Raw genomic sequence first — 13919 nt, 5'->3', positions numbered from 1 at the left:
AGATGATGTCATACTTTCTAACTCCTTGAGCTTCTCATACTCTTCTGTACCCTCAGGCTCCACTCCCTTATGTATTCACCACCAAGCCTCCCAGGACCCACATCTGTATCCCTGCCCTCCATCCTGTCACCAATGAGTAAGGGTCCCTCCTACCAAAGCCCAGCCACTCCCCTTGTGCTCTAGGTTCCAACTCTTTTCATTTTCAAAAGAATTTTTTCCTGTTCTCATTTCCTTTCTCTCCTGCATCAATTTTCCTCTATTGGATCATTTTTAACATCCAACGAATGTCAGTTAACTCCTACCTTAAAAAAAATGTTTCCTTGATTACAAACTCTCCTCCAAAAAAAAAAAAAACTAACCTAAATGAAGCTATTTATGGAAAGTTTTTTAAAAGTTGAAACAAAAAAATTATCCTCCACTTCCCATCTAATTTATCCATTCCCCTTCAAAGAAAAACTTGAAATGATTGTCTACAGAAACTGCTTTACTTTCTCTCCCATTCTCTCCTCTGCCCATTTCCATCTGCCTTCTACAACCACTATTCCATAGAAATGCTGCTCATATTTAAATTCTCAGTGACCAACTTGTTCCCAAGTTACCTGATCCCTCCTATCAGAGCATGTGACGTAGCTGACTGCACTCCCACTCCTGAATCAACTTCCACTCTTGGTTTTGTGGACACCATTATTTCCTGATTTTCCTCCTATCTCCCTGGATTTTCCTTCTTCATCTTCTTTGCTGGCCCCATCTCCTTGACCAGACCTCTAAATGTTAATGACCCCAGACTCTTCTCTATCCTGAGCTGTCCAATACAGCAGCCACGAGCTGATGTTTCAATTTAAATTTGAAATCATTTAAATTAAATAAAATTAAAATTCAGTTCCTCAGTTGCATTAGCCACATTTCAGGTGTTCAGCAGATACGTACGTATAGTGGGTAACATGGACATAAACTATTTCCATCACTGCAGAAAGTTCTGCTGGACAGGACTGACCTAAACCTCCTCCCTGGGTGATCTCACCCAGGCCCACGGCTTTAAATACCATCTATATGCTGAATTCTAAATGTACACTTCTAGCTCTGACCCCAGCTTCAGAATTGTACATGAAACTGCCTATCTGACATAACCACGTGCATGTTTAACAGGCTATTCAGACTAACACCCAAAACAGGACACTTCATTTTCATCCTCTCCTCTTTCTCTACTCACAAAAGCTTGCTTCTCTTTCTGTCTGTCTATTCTTGGCAGATGACACCATCCAACCAGTTTTGAAGCCAAAAATCTAGGAGCCATCTAGATTCCAAATATCTAATCCATCAACAAGTCTTAGCAACTCTATCCACAAATATATCTCAAATTGACCCTCTTCCGCCTCCCACTGTCATCCTCCTAGTCCAAGGTTCTTGTCTGGACAACTGTCCTATTCACACGAGAGCTCCTCTACCTAAGTCTAGCACACAGTGGTGATCATTAAATATGTTGAATAAATCAGCAAGAACAATCCTATTCAATAGTGCAAAATAATCTTAATCTGTAAAATATTCATGAATAACAGATATTTGCCATAGAAACTTTAGGATACAGATTTAAGAAGATCATAAAAATCACTTCCCAGGCAGACTTTACTTATGATTGATGATAGCTCAATATTATTATTCAGCTTATCAATTATTAATACATTTTCATGCTTTTCAGAGCACTAAAAATTATCTCTGTACATCTCTTATCTGCATTGTCAGTGGAACTTACCTCCCTAGGAGAAACCTGAGTTGTTGCTTTTTTCCGCTCAGCCCTGCCTTTCCTGACCAATCCAGTACAGCTTCTTGACTTCTCGATCATCTATATTCCGTGCCTGTCACAGCCCGGGATGGTCCAGCTCACCCAGCATTTACTTTGATCAGGAGCTCCCAACTTTGTTCCCATCCCTGCCTGCCACCTAGCTCCTCCCTGCAGTTCTCAGCTTCCTCATCGGGAACATGGCACAGTTGGACTCTAGCCTTAATTCACAATAACTCAACCAATAACTCCAAACAATGCCTGCTACTCCACCCTCTTTTATTCTCTGCATTTACAGGCAGCCACTAAAATGCCTGATCATCCGCATTCATTCCTGCTGCATACCAAGTGTGGGCAAACTGATTTTTCAGACAGATACAGGTAATTACAGCAGGGAGGGGATAGGTACTTGGGGATGCAGGGGTATCTTCTGGGGCTTTGAGCCTAAACATTATTAATATGCTGAACACCTGCACGGCCTCTGTACGTTTACAATGCCACCTCAGACACATTATCCTTGCAGCAATCCAAACGCTCTGATTTGTCCACCCAGCAATCATCTCTCCTTCACCCTCCTCCAGCTTCCTCCTCTCCAAGAGAATGCCCATTTTGTTCAGTACCCGCCCTCCACCAAAGAGCCAGAAACAGCAGGTGAGTTGTGTGTCATCTTCCATCCTACCCCAGCCACCTTTGAAGTATCATTCTTTTTATGAATGGGCCAGTGATATAAGTATGGTCAGAAGGAGCGAAAATCTGCTGTGAGAGGTTTGGAAAAGGATTCCTCACCCTTAAAAAAAAAGACCCAATGACTAGATGACCTCCTGAAATCTGCAGACTGCCCAGTCTGAATGTACTTTCTGAGACCACTCATGTCCTCTTTTAAGTAAGAGGGGAGAGTCTTAGGTTGGAGCCATTGCTAGGAATGACAGAGTAGGCAGATGAAAGAAAACCACATCCTTTGTAACATTCTTAAGCTGTTTTTCATACGGTGCCAGAGGCCCTACCTCTGGACTTCCAACTATGTATTTGAACGCCCAGGTGATTCTGATTCCATCAAAATTTGAGAGGCACTGACTTTGAAATCCACAACTATAAACTTTCTCCACAACTTATTGGCTAAGTAATCTTAGGCAAATCATTTACTTTTATAGAATCCTTTTCTTTATCTGTAAAGAGGGGAGTAATATTCACCTTGGGGCCTTATTGTGAGGATGTAGGGTGAGGAGGATTTGATGGAAGACTGAATGTAGGAAGTGCTGTGAGGTCCCTTAGCCAGAAAATGACTAAATGTTTCCCAAGCTAGCCTGCTGATAGAAATGGACTCATTGCTCAGATGGGCAGATCCCAGGCCTCTCCCGTGGAGATTCTGATTCACTATCTCCCAGGAGGATCCTGAGAGGCTGCATTTTTAAAAATACCTTCTAGGCTCTAAGTGAGTGTGATAATCAAGCAAGTTAGAATTCGGCAAAGGAACACACACTGCAATACTCCTGTGCAGCGGGAGTCAGGATTTCGAGTTTCTAAATGCAGACCTGCCACTATGTCACGTGGGCAAGCTGTTTCACCACGCCGGACAGGTTTACTCATCTGTATACTCATCCCATCTAACCTACAGATCGATAGAGACCTGAGGGCAAGTTACACTTGGGGTGGAAGGGCTTCTCTAATCTGTCTTTTTACATTGCTGCAATGTGGATTAAGTAGACATAAAAATAAGCCAAAATTGGTATTGGGGGACGCGTTGGCTTTGCGGTAAAATCAACTGAATATAAACTGCAGGACGATGCCTTCTCTGTCCTGCCACTCCGAGCCCCTGGGCTTCCATTCCTCTCAGGATCATGGCAATAGCTTGAAGTGATCACTCTCAGCTACTCTGGTCACACTGAGATCTGCGAAAACGCCCAGAAAAGTTAAAAACATGAGTGTTGGGAAAGAGGAGATTTGGAAGAGGGCCCTAAATTCAGTTTTCTGAACCACTGTACCTCTTACCGGCAAACACTTTCAGTAACATCTGTATGTGCCACAGAAACGCTTCCCCTGGAATTTAAAAAAAAAAAAAAAAGCGATGTATGCCATTGCTCCCAGGTGTAATTCACATCGTTGGTGGAGCTGGAACACTCTTGGGCGCTCCGGGGCTTTACGGCCCACAGGTGGCCTGAGCTCGTCACGGTCAGAAATCAAACTTCTCCAGCGCTTTCAGTCCCCGAATTTCATCTTACGCTGGGGCTGCAGGCGTGCCGGAGTCCGCAGGAGTCGGAGCCCAGCTTCCGCCTCTGGCCCAGAACTCCTCCCAGCGCAAGCAAGCCCCGCCCACCAAGAGGCGCACACTTCAGGTTTGGGTCTCCGCAGCACCCGTAGTTTTGAACTTTGACCGCTCCTCCGGCAGCCGGCGCCCGGGGATAGCACGCATGCGTCCTTTGCTTAAATGGATGGCGCCCTTATCCTCGCCGCGGCGGGAGGTGCCGTGGCCGTGCTGCTGTTAGTGCGGCTGTGGGTAGTGCTGCGCCCCCGCGCCCCTGTGCCCCGGCGGTCTCTCAGCCTCCTGGTGGTGGCTGGGTCCGGTGAGTATCAGGGCGGTGACTGGCGGGCTCGGGTCGGACACTACGAACCCCAGAGCGCGCCGCGGCGCTCTGCGCCGGGCCCCTTGCGTTCTGTGGCGCGTTGCGTGCTAGGAGTTGTAGTTTCTCTGCGTGAACGGAGCTGGTTCGCCCCGCCTGGGCGAAATGCTGGTCTGTTGATGCGGCCCAGACCGCGTCTGTAATAACAAATGAGTAACTTGCATTTGTCTGTAATTAAGCTTCTCTGTAGCGTATATTCTTAAGTTGTTAGCGTACACAGAGGACGCAAAAGCCTGTTGATGCTAACATGCAATTCCCCTGAATAAAAATTGCTGTTTTCCATTATTCACCGAGGCATTTTGGAATTAGTTTAGGCGTCACGAATGCTACCTGATAAATGAGACAGAGTGAATTGTCACATTTATAACTATACATATACAAAATCCACGAGGATAGTAACAGTCAACTGCTAATAGGAGAATAATACACACTTCAGGATGTTGTGTCAGAGTATGAACAACAAGCTGTCCTATCAGGTAATACAGTTAAAACGGAGTCCACCTGCTCCCGAGGCGCTTACAACGCCAAATGGACATATATATATGTATGTATCTCTGTGTACGTTTTAAAATGCCAGGAGATTGCATCCAGATAGAATAATACTTATAGTATGAGCAGATGTTCTAAACGTATGTTCAAGTATAATTCATTACTTTGTTCACTTAATGTATTTTGAGTGTAGGAGAGGCCACTTAGCTAATTCCTGGAAATAACAAAACTGACTACTACTCCTTGCCGTGAAGTGCTATGTCCCAAGCATGTGAAAGGTGCACAGTGAATGAAATGGAGAATATGGAAGAACTAACAGAAAACAAAAAACAGAATGGGTACTTGCCATGATGAGATAAGTGCGATCACCTGGGAAGTAAAAACTGCTATGGAAGTCTTTAGACTGGGCCCCATGTTATCTTAACTTGAGACAGGAAGCTTCCTTGAAGAAGTGATGTCTAAACTGAGACTTGAAAGATAACTAAGAATTAGCCAGACATTGGGGAGCTGGGGCTTTGAGGGCCAGGAGGGTGTGAGAAGGTGATAGCACTCAGAATGGCCAGAGGTGAGAGGGCACTGTTGCACCGAGTTGGATGTCGGGAAGTAAGCCCAATGCCGATCCTAAAGGCTGTTTTAATCCCTGCTCTGTAGAGCTATGGGCACTACCCACTGCTTCCTTCCATGTAGAAATTAGGACCACATGCCTCTAAACTGACATAGCGCTGAAGTAGAATCACATCTCTGCAACCTGCCAATTTGGTGATCTTGGGCAAATTTGCCTTCTGTTTCCACCTTGAAAAATGTGGATTGGGAAAAGATGAGGAGAGACTAGATGTGGTAGCATTTAAAGTGTTTGGCAAAGTGCTTGGCGTATAGTAAAGCATTTAATAAGTGGTGACTATTGATAGTCCTGGCAGCAAAGGGATGTATTAAAGTATTTTTAAATGGGGAGTGACCCAGCTGAATCTGAGCTTCCATGAAGATCATTCAGTCTGCATTGTCGAGAGAGCGTCTCGACAAAGACTGAGGTCGGGATACAGGATAGGAGCCTTTGGAATAGTTCCAATGACAGATGGTGACAGCCTGACTGGGGTTGATGGGTGGGGATGGAGAAAAGTATATGCATTTAAGTGAAGTTTAGGAGATAAAAATCACTAGACTTGTGGACTGAAAGTGGAGGGTGAGGGAGAGGTGGGCTCAGGAATGATGTCTAGGTTTCTGGCCTGAATAAATGGATGGATAGGTGGGTGTTAGAGCCATTCACTTGACGTTAGTAGATTTGGTGGACTGAGAACCAAAGCTAAGGTTGAGAATACGTCTGGCCATTGGTGCCCTCTGTCATTCAAACCATTTGGGATGTGTAGAGATCAAGGACCTCAATCATCCAAATCGAAGAAAGACTTGTAGTCAGGCAGATAATTTAAGAGTTCATGCCCCAAATTTGGGAGGATGGGGAAGGTATTTTCAGTGTTTACCTTGAATACCAAAAAATATTTAATCTTACCATAAAATATTAATCGATGGCTTATATTCAAAGAACATCAATCAAAATTACTACTTTTCTTTGAATCACTGTGTGATCTCCTTAGGCAATTTTAGATTTACTGTTGAACTGTCATCCATTCGTTCATTCAGTGAGAGTGCCTACTGTTTTCTAGGCACTGGGTGTACAGCAGTAACAAAATGAACAAAAATCCCTGCCATCATGGTGTTCACCTTCTAGTGGGGCAAGGGTAGGGGGAGACAGAAACAAAACAAACAGACTGCACAGTAAGTTACATGGTGACAGACACTATGAAGTAGAGAAAGGAAGCTGAGTTTTAGGCATTATTGTCAGGGAAAGCCTCCTGGGGAGATGCCAGATACCCAACAGCAAGGAGGCTGGAGTGGCTGGAATAGACTGAGTAAGGGGGAGGAAGCAGACAGGGTCCAAGAGGTAACAATAAGGGGTCTGCTTCCAAAAAGCCATTTATTCTATATGAGAAAGGGGACCATTTGGAGGGTTTTGAGCTGAAGTAAGTAATTTGATCCACCCCTTTTAATAGGATCACTCTAGAGGCTGTGTTGAGAGTAGAACTGAAGTGGACACTTGCATAGACAAGTACAGCACGGGGAACAGACCAGTGAGAGTGACTTGGCTTGGAACAGAGCGCCAGCGAAGGAGGTGGTGAGAAGTGACTGGATTCTGGATTTCTTTTAAGACAGAACTGAGATTTCATTCCCAAAGGATAAATCTTAAGAGTGAAATGGAAGACTAAGCCCATCATTTTAATTATTTTATTCAGCAGCAAGGTTAAATTTTCAAAGAATCTATCCAGTGAGGGTTTCTTTAAAAACAACAACAACAGACTGTTAAAGCAAGTAAGATGAAGTTTCAGTTGCACTGGAAGGTGTCATGTGTTAGGTTCTATCCTTAATTGTTCCAGCTGTGAAAACAAGTACCTATTTGCAAACCACCACACTTTTTCAAAGCTAAAAACAAAAATACTGAAATGAGCATAAGTCAGATGTGTAAATTGCTTGCCTTGAATAAGGAGATGGATGACAAGTTACAAAGCTGAAGTATGGTTGTACTTCCTGTCACACTTACTCTATGCTGATTTCATTTTTTAATCTAATTCCTTCTGGGATCTAGAGTAATCTTTCCCCTTCTACTATAAGAAAATATATGCATTTGGAGAAAACACATGCTTAATTTGTTTGGCTATCCTGTGTGTTCACTGTGTCACTATTGAAAGCTTTCTTACAGTAGTAAGGCTGGTGAAGGGGAGGAGTTTCATCGTGTGACCAGAGGCAGGAAGAGGTAACAAGATGATCACAGAGGATGTTGAGGACCTCCACCTGGCTGAGGCCAGAGATTGTGCAATTATATTAAGTAGGCAGGATAGGGCCTATTAAGGGGTTGGATTGCTTCACATGTACGGCATACAGTTAATGTGATAGGTGAATGTTTTTTGAGTCTTTTCCCTGAAGGAAACCTCAGTAAACACAGTTGATTTTTAAATTCATGGTTTTAAAATTAAAATATAAAAATTTTGGAGATTGTACGACTTCAGAAATCGAACCCACAGCTGTTGGGTGAAGCTAGTGAGTATCTGAGGACTGCAGAGTGCTGAGACCTCTGTTAGGAGCAGGTGAACGCGAGTCTTCCTCAGGAAGACGTGAGCCTCGTGGGTCAGTGCTCACGCCTCCCTGGTGTTACTTTGCAACACAGAAACCTTCAGCAACTCCCTTGCAATTTTCCAACCTACTTTCCTGACCTTACCTCACCCTCCATCCTTCTTCCCAGTATTCCCACCATCCCTTGGACACACATCTCAGATCTTGCCTTCTCATGTCCTGATAACCTCACCCCTGCTCCGTGACCTCCCTGCTCCTATCTGTCCACTGGCTTCACCTTTCACGTCATTTCAGCCCATCCTAGGGATCCCCCTTATGCTTAGAACATTGATTTTTCATAACCGTTTGCATCCCCACCCTCCCTCATTTTAATTTTTCTTGCTGTCTTGCATCGTTTTTTATAGATCTGTGTGCATCTTGTCCCTTTGCCACCAGGCTTCTTAATAACAGGACCTGGGTCCTAGACGTCTTTGTACCTTTCCCAGCACAACCTACTGCTGGTGCTGATTGTATTTTTATACACTGATTACCCTCTTCCCCCATATAAAAGTAGTGTTTATACAAGGGCACAGATTATTGTTTCCAAATATTCTTTCTGTCTTTTGAGAACTACACAAAATACAGCGTCAGTACAGTATAGTCAGATGGATATATCCGTTATGGGTTTCTTAACCTCAGACCTTCCACTCTTTTCTCCAGGCGGGCACACCGCTGAGATCCTGAGACTGCTCGAGAGCTTGTCCGACGCTTACACCCCTAGACATTACGTCATTGCTGACAGTGATGAAATGAGTGCCCGTAAAATAAATTCTTTTGAGCTAAATCGAGCTGATAGAAACCCCAGTGATACGGTAAGTGATAATTTCTATTTCTAAGAAAGTTACAAATTGTATGTTGAATTTAATTGTCTCTGAAAACAGTCCTGTGGCCCCTCAGTGCCCTGCCCGCACGATGCAGTCAATGTTTATTGCTGATGCAATATATTTCCTTTACCACCGAAGGAGGAAAACATCTTTAAAATAAATCTTCAGATAAAAATGCTTGATTCTTTCCTTCCTTTCCCTTCTATTCTTTTCAATAGAGGAAATTGTCTTTGAGTAGTTGCAGCTGCGAACATTGTTTTGTTTATATTTACGTATGTAAAGCAGCCAGTTCATGTGCTTACTGGCTCTTTATTAAAGTTCTTTATCAACGTATTACGTGTACTGATAATTTTTTTTAACACAGAAGTTTTCTTCATTTATTTAGATCGTCTTTGATTTCTTTCACCAGAGTCTTACAGTTTTCTGTATGTAGATCCTGTACATATTTTGTTAGATCTCTTTATTTTATTTTATTCCTATTATTTTCTTATCTTACAATGTGTCAATTTCTGGTGTACAGTATAATGTTTCTGTCATACATACTCATACATATATTTGTTTTCACATGCTTTTTCATTATCGGTTACTACAAGATATTGAATACAGTTCCCTGTGCTACACAGTAGAAATTTGTTTTTTATCTATTTTATATATAGTAGTTAATATTAGCAAATCTTAAACTCCCAGTTTATCCCTTCTCACCCTCTTCTGCCACTGGTAACCAAAAGTTTCTTTACTGTTCTGTTCTGTGAGTCTGTTTCTGTTCTGTAGATAAGTTCATTAGTGTCTTCTTTTTTCTTTGTTTTTAGATTCCACATTAAGTGGTATCATATGGTATTTTTCTTTCTCTTTCTGGCTTGCTTCACTTAGAATGACAATCTCCAAATCCATCCTGCATGTACTGATAATTTGATTTATCTATTACTGCTTCTTATTCTTCAAATCATATTTGTATCTGCCTTTAAAATTACTTCTCTGCCCCCTGGTTGCTCACTTCATCTTAGCATTTTAGACGGAAGCTGGAGTGAAAGGGAGAAAAGCGAGACTACTTCATCAAGGAAGGATGCAGAGCTGGCTGCTCCTTGCTGGGTCATCTCCATCTGTCCTTCTCCCTGGCACCTGCTGGACCACGGGGCTCCAACAGGGAGTCGCACTGGGGCAGCTACCCCAGCTCAGGCCACTCAGAGTGTTCCTCTGGGCTTTGTGGACTTGACCCAGAGAATGAAAGTCGTCTTTCTTCAGGGGCAAACTCTATGAAGGGGAAAACTTGGAAGCTGCTGGCAGTCATGTTTTCACCTGCTGGCTAAAGACAGAGAGAGTGAAGTTAGTGCACAGAGAGGACATGATGCGGGACCATGTGCTGGGTCCTGCCTCCAGTGACCTCAGAGCTGCTTCCATGTGGGTCCTGTCTTGGTGGTTCTTACCTTTCTTGGAAATCAGGATCCACTAGGAGAGCTCATCCTCCATTGACCATTTTAGTTAAAGCCTGTTTTAGTTACATTTTGATCACTTGTAAACATCCCTAAGTAGTGCCCTGCTAAAATATATTCTCGGAAAATCCACGTCAGACAAGATTGGAATCTGCCTGCTACTAATTGGCCATTTAAAAATAAATAAATAAATAACAAGTATGTTTTGTCTTTGTGGGAGCTGAGCCAAAATGCTACGTTTCTGTTTGAGAAGTAAAGTGTGTGTCAGTTCCTAGGGCTACCATCGCAGAATACCACTAAGGAAATCGACGGAAATTTATTCTCACAGCTCTGGAGGTGAGAAGTCCAAAATCAAGGTACGGGCAGGGCCATGTCCTCTCCAGAGGCTCTGGGGTGAATCCTTCCTGCCTCTCCCTAGCTTCCAATGGTTGCCAGCAGTCCTTGACATTTCTTGGTTTGTAGCAGCATAACTCCGGTCTCTCCCTCCATCATCACAGGGCATTCCTGTGCCTGTCTTCATGTGCCCTTCTTATCAGGACACTAGTCATTGGATGTAGGGCCCACCTGGTTCCAGGATGACCTCATCTTAACTTGATTACATCTGCAAGACCCAATTTCCAAACGAGGTCGCTTTCACAGGTTCTAGGTGGATGTGGGTTTTTGGAGGACACAGTCCATCCCTGTGCACATACACGCACAGGACTATTTCAGGAAAAGTCTGTTTAATACAAAGCAAAACAACCTTTTTCCTTTTAGCAAGTGTGAAAATTTTCATTGTAGAAACTATTGGGTGTGCCAGTGATTCCTTTCAGTAATGTGTGAAACAGATAATAGTAGCTTCATTTTACAAATAAGATAAATGAGGCTCAGAGACAAAAATAACTCAGCCAAGACCCCTCCAAGTATGTGGGACTTACCTCATGTGTCTTCTCCAAAGCCTGTTCCCCGGCCACTCTGCCTCTTTTGTTTATTCTTTAACAATTCAAAGCACTCAGTGAGAAAAGAATGCCCTGAGAATTCTTATCCAAGACATCAGAGACTAAACATGCCATTTACTCTCTTATCTCAGAGTGTATATTAGACTTGGTAGAGAGTTTGGAGAAAATGATGGTGATTTTCCCACAAGAAAAATATTAAAAGTCATAATTTAGACTCCTTAAAAATACAAAGATCAAATAATGACAAAATTCTTACTGCCTTTCAACATAAGGAACAGGTATTTTTGTTTATACCCAGTTAATAGTGTGCATGTTCTTTTCTTTCTGAAGTTGTATCCAACTTGGAGGCCCCAGACTGAATTCAGCATACGTGTTGAATACTGCCCTCCAGGTCCATCACTGTGTGCTGTCGATTTGCTGAGTGACATCATGGTTTAGTGAAACACTTAGAAGATTGTTTTACACCGCGGATCATAATGCTTTAGAACCCAGTAAGCTGGGTTTGATTCGCTTTATTAAGAAAGCCAAAGATTTTGGATTTTGTAAGGGTCATTATTTTTTTTCTCATTATCCAAGTGACACCACAGTGTAGGACTGAGGACGTCTGTTTGACTTCCTTCTTCTGTGAGTTAATTTCCTGCTGGGGCAATGCAACCCGTGTTAGAGGGGAAAAAAACACCATCCCATTCCTAAAAGGGGGGTAGCGTGCACGTGCCTCCTGTCCTTTGTTTTGACCACCCCGTGAGCCGCACGAGGGGGAGAGGAGGCGGGGCGGAGAGGCACCTTCCCGCCGAGCCTTGCACAAGGAGGAGTCCACTTACTCGTCTCTCTCCACTGCCCCTTAGCGCCCCTGACAGCTATCTTTGTGTCTTACACGGAGCTCCCCAGACTGGGGAGAAGTGGGGTCTGCCTGAGGAGATCAGCAGTGATCAATGCACTTGCTGGCAGAGCCCCTGTCCGCCAAGAACACCGAGCACCCTAGACCTGCCGTGGCGCGTGCCGCGGCCGCCGGCCCTGGCCCAGCATGGGTACTGAGAAGTCCTTCGCCTGCGGACCGGCAGCTCTGCAGCGCTCCCACTGTTGGATGGAGTTTCTGTGCACGTATGTCTGTATCTGAGCTTCCTGCTTCGACTGGTTCGTTTGTTATGAAGGTCTTCTGCTCTTCAGAAGTATCTTGATTGTTTTCTCTTTTTCACATGTGTTTTTGAACTAGCTTTGAAACGCTCACGAAGAACCCTGTTGGAATTTTGGGTTGAACTGAACTGAATCAGTGCATCAGTTTCAGGAGAACTTACATCTCTTTGACGATGCCTTCCTGTCTGGAAACACCACCTTTCTCTCTGTTGTGCAGATCTTCCTTAATGCTTTTCAGTAACGTTTCTTATTTTCTTCGTAAGAGTCTGGCGTACCTGTTGTTCTGCTTATTTCTCAGTACCTTGTATTTTTTTTATTATAGTTGTAAGTGATATATCTCTTAATGATATTTCCTGTGTTGCGATATATAGAAATACAATTGACTTCTGTAAAGTGATCTTGTAAGCACCACCTTGCTATACTCTAATTCTAATAATTTGTATACTTTTGTGTTATCTGTGAAGATAATCTTACCCGCAGATAGTAGTAATTGTGATCCTTTCTTTGTAATCTTAAATCTTTTAGTTCTTTTTTCTCATTTTGTGGGTTAGAACTTCTAGAACAGTAACAAATAGGAGCTGTGTAGGGGTCATCCTTGCATTCTTTCTGCTTTAAAAAATTTGCCAAGCATTTTATTTTAAATCACATTTGGTTGTTGATTTTTATCAAATGTCTTTTCTGTGTATGAGATGGTATTATAGCTTTTCCAATTTTGTTTTCTGTTTATATGGACAATTTCATGGTATGAACTATGTTTGAATTCCTGGAATAAACCCAGTTTGCTCAAAGTGCATTATATCTGAATACATTGCTGGGTTTGATTCATAAACATCTCATTAAGGATTTTTTTCATTTATGTTCATGAGAGAGAGTGCCTTGTGTTTTCCCTTTCTCGTGCTGTCCCTTAGTTTTGGTGTCAAGGTTACACTGGTCTCATTATGTGACTTGAAGAGTAGATACAACTTTTTGCCCTTGGGAGGAATTTGTGTAAGTATGAAATTTACTTTTTTGAAGTTTTTTTCTTACAGTATTATTAACTATGGTCAGCATGCTGTATTTTATGTCGCCATGGCTTCTGTATTTATAACTGGAAGCTTGTAGCTTTTGACCTCCCTTCCCCATTTCCCTCAGCCCCAGCGCCCCGTCTCTGGTAACTGACAAATCTATTCTCTGTATCTATGAGCTTGGGTTTTTTTGGGTTTTGGTTTTGTTTCTTTAGCTTCCACGTGTGAGATCATATGGTGTTCGTCTGTCTCGGTCTCACTTCCATAATGCCCTCAGGGTCCACCCGTGCTGTTCGGTTTTACTGAACTCTTAGCTTCCGCTTGTCTGTGAAGCGTTCGAGCTCTCCATCCAATCTGCACAAGAGCCTGGCCGGGTAAAGTGCCCTTGGCTGTGGCTTTCCCCTTTTGTCGCTGTAGCTGCACTGTGCCACTCCCTTTTGGCCTCCAGCATTTCTGCTGAAAAGTCAGCTATAGCCCCCTGGGAGTTCTCTTCCATGTAACCTGTTGCTTTTCTCTTTCTGCCTTTAATAGTCTCTCTTTAACTGT

At 43.2% G+C, this 13919-nt stretch overlaps 2 protein-coding genes across 3 annotated transcripts in view; one reads left to right on the top strand and one right to left on the bottom strand.

Annotated features, from left to right (window-relative positions):
- TLCD4 (TLC domain containing 4) overlaps positions 1-4056 on the bottom strand; it is a 78434-nt gene extending 74378 nt beyond the window's left edge. For both annotated transcript variants that reach the window (XM_010975378.3, XM_031457645.2), the window contains exon 1: positions 3767-4056. The gene's annotated coding sequence lies outside the window, so the exon portion shown is untranslated. The remainder of the gene's footprint in view (positions 1-3766) is intronic.
- A 114-nt stretch (positions 4057-4170) lies between these two features.
- The window catches only part of ALG14 (ALG14 UDP-N-acetylglucosaminyltransferase subunit), a 78973-nt gene continuing 69224 nt past the window's right edge, over positions 4171-13919 (top strand). The window contains exons 1-2 of the mRNA XM_010975408.3: positions 4171-4338; positions 8704-8855. Of these exons, the coding sequence (XP_010973710.1) occupies positions 4203-4338; positions 8704-8855 (288 nt within the window). The 5' untranslated portion in view covers positions 4171-4202. The remainder of the gene's footprint in view (positions 4339-8703; positions 8856-13919) is intronic.

This window comes from Camelus dromedarius, chromosome 9 (genome assembly GCF_036321535.1).
Source record: "Camelus dromedarius isolate mCamDro1 chromosome 9, mCamDro1.pat, whole genome shotgun sequence".
NCBI classification, from domain to species: Eukaryota; Metazoa; Chordata; class Mammalia; order Artiodactyla; family Camelidae; genus Camelus; species Camelus dromedarius.
This window is presented reverse-complemented; position numbering and strand designations above follow the sequence as displayed.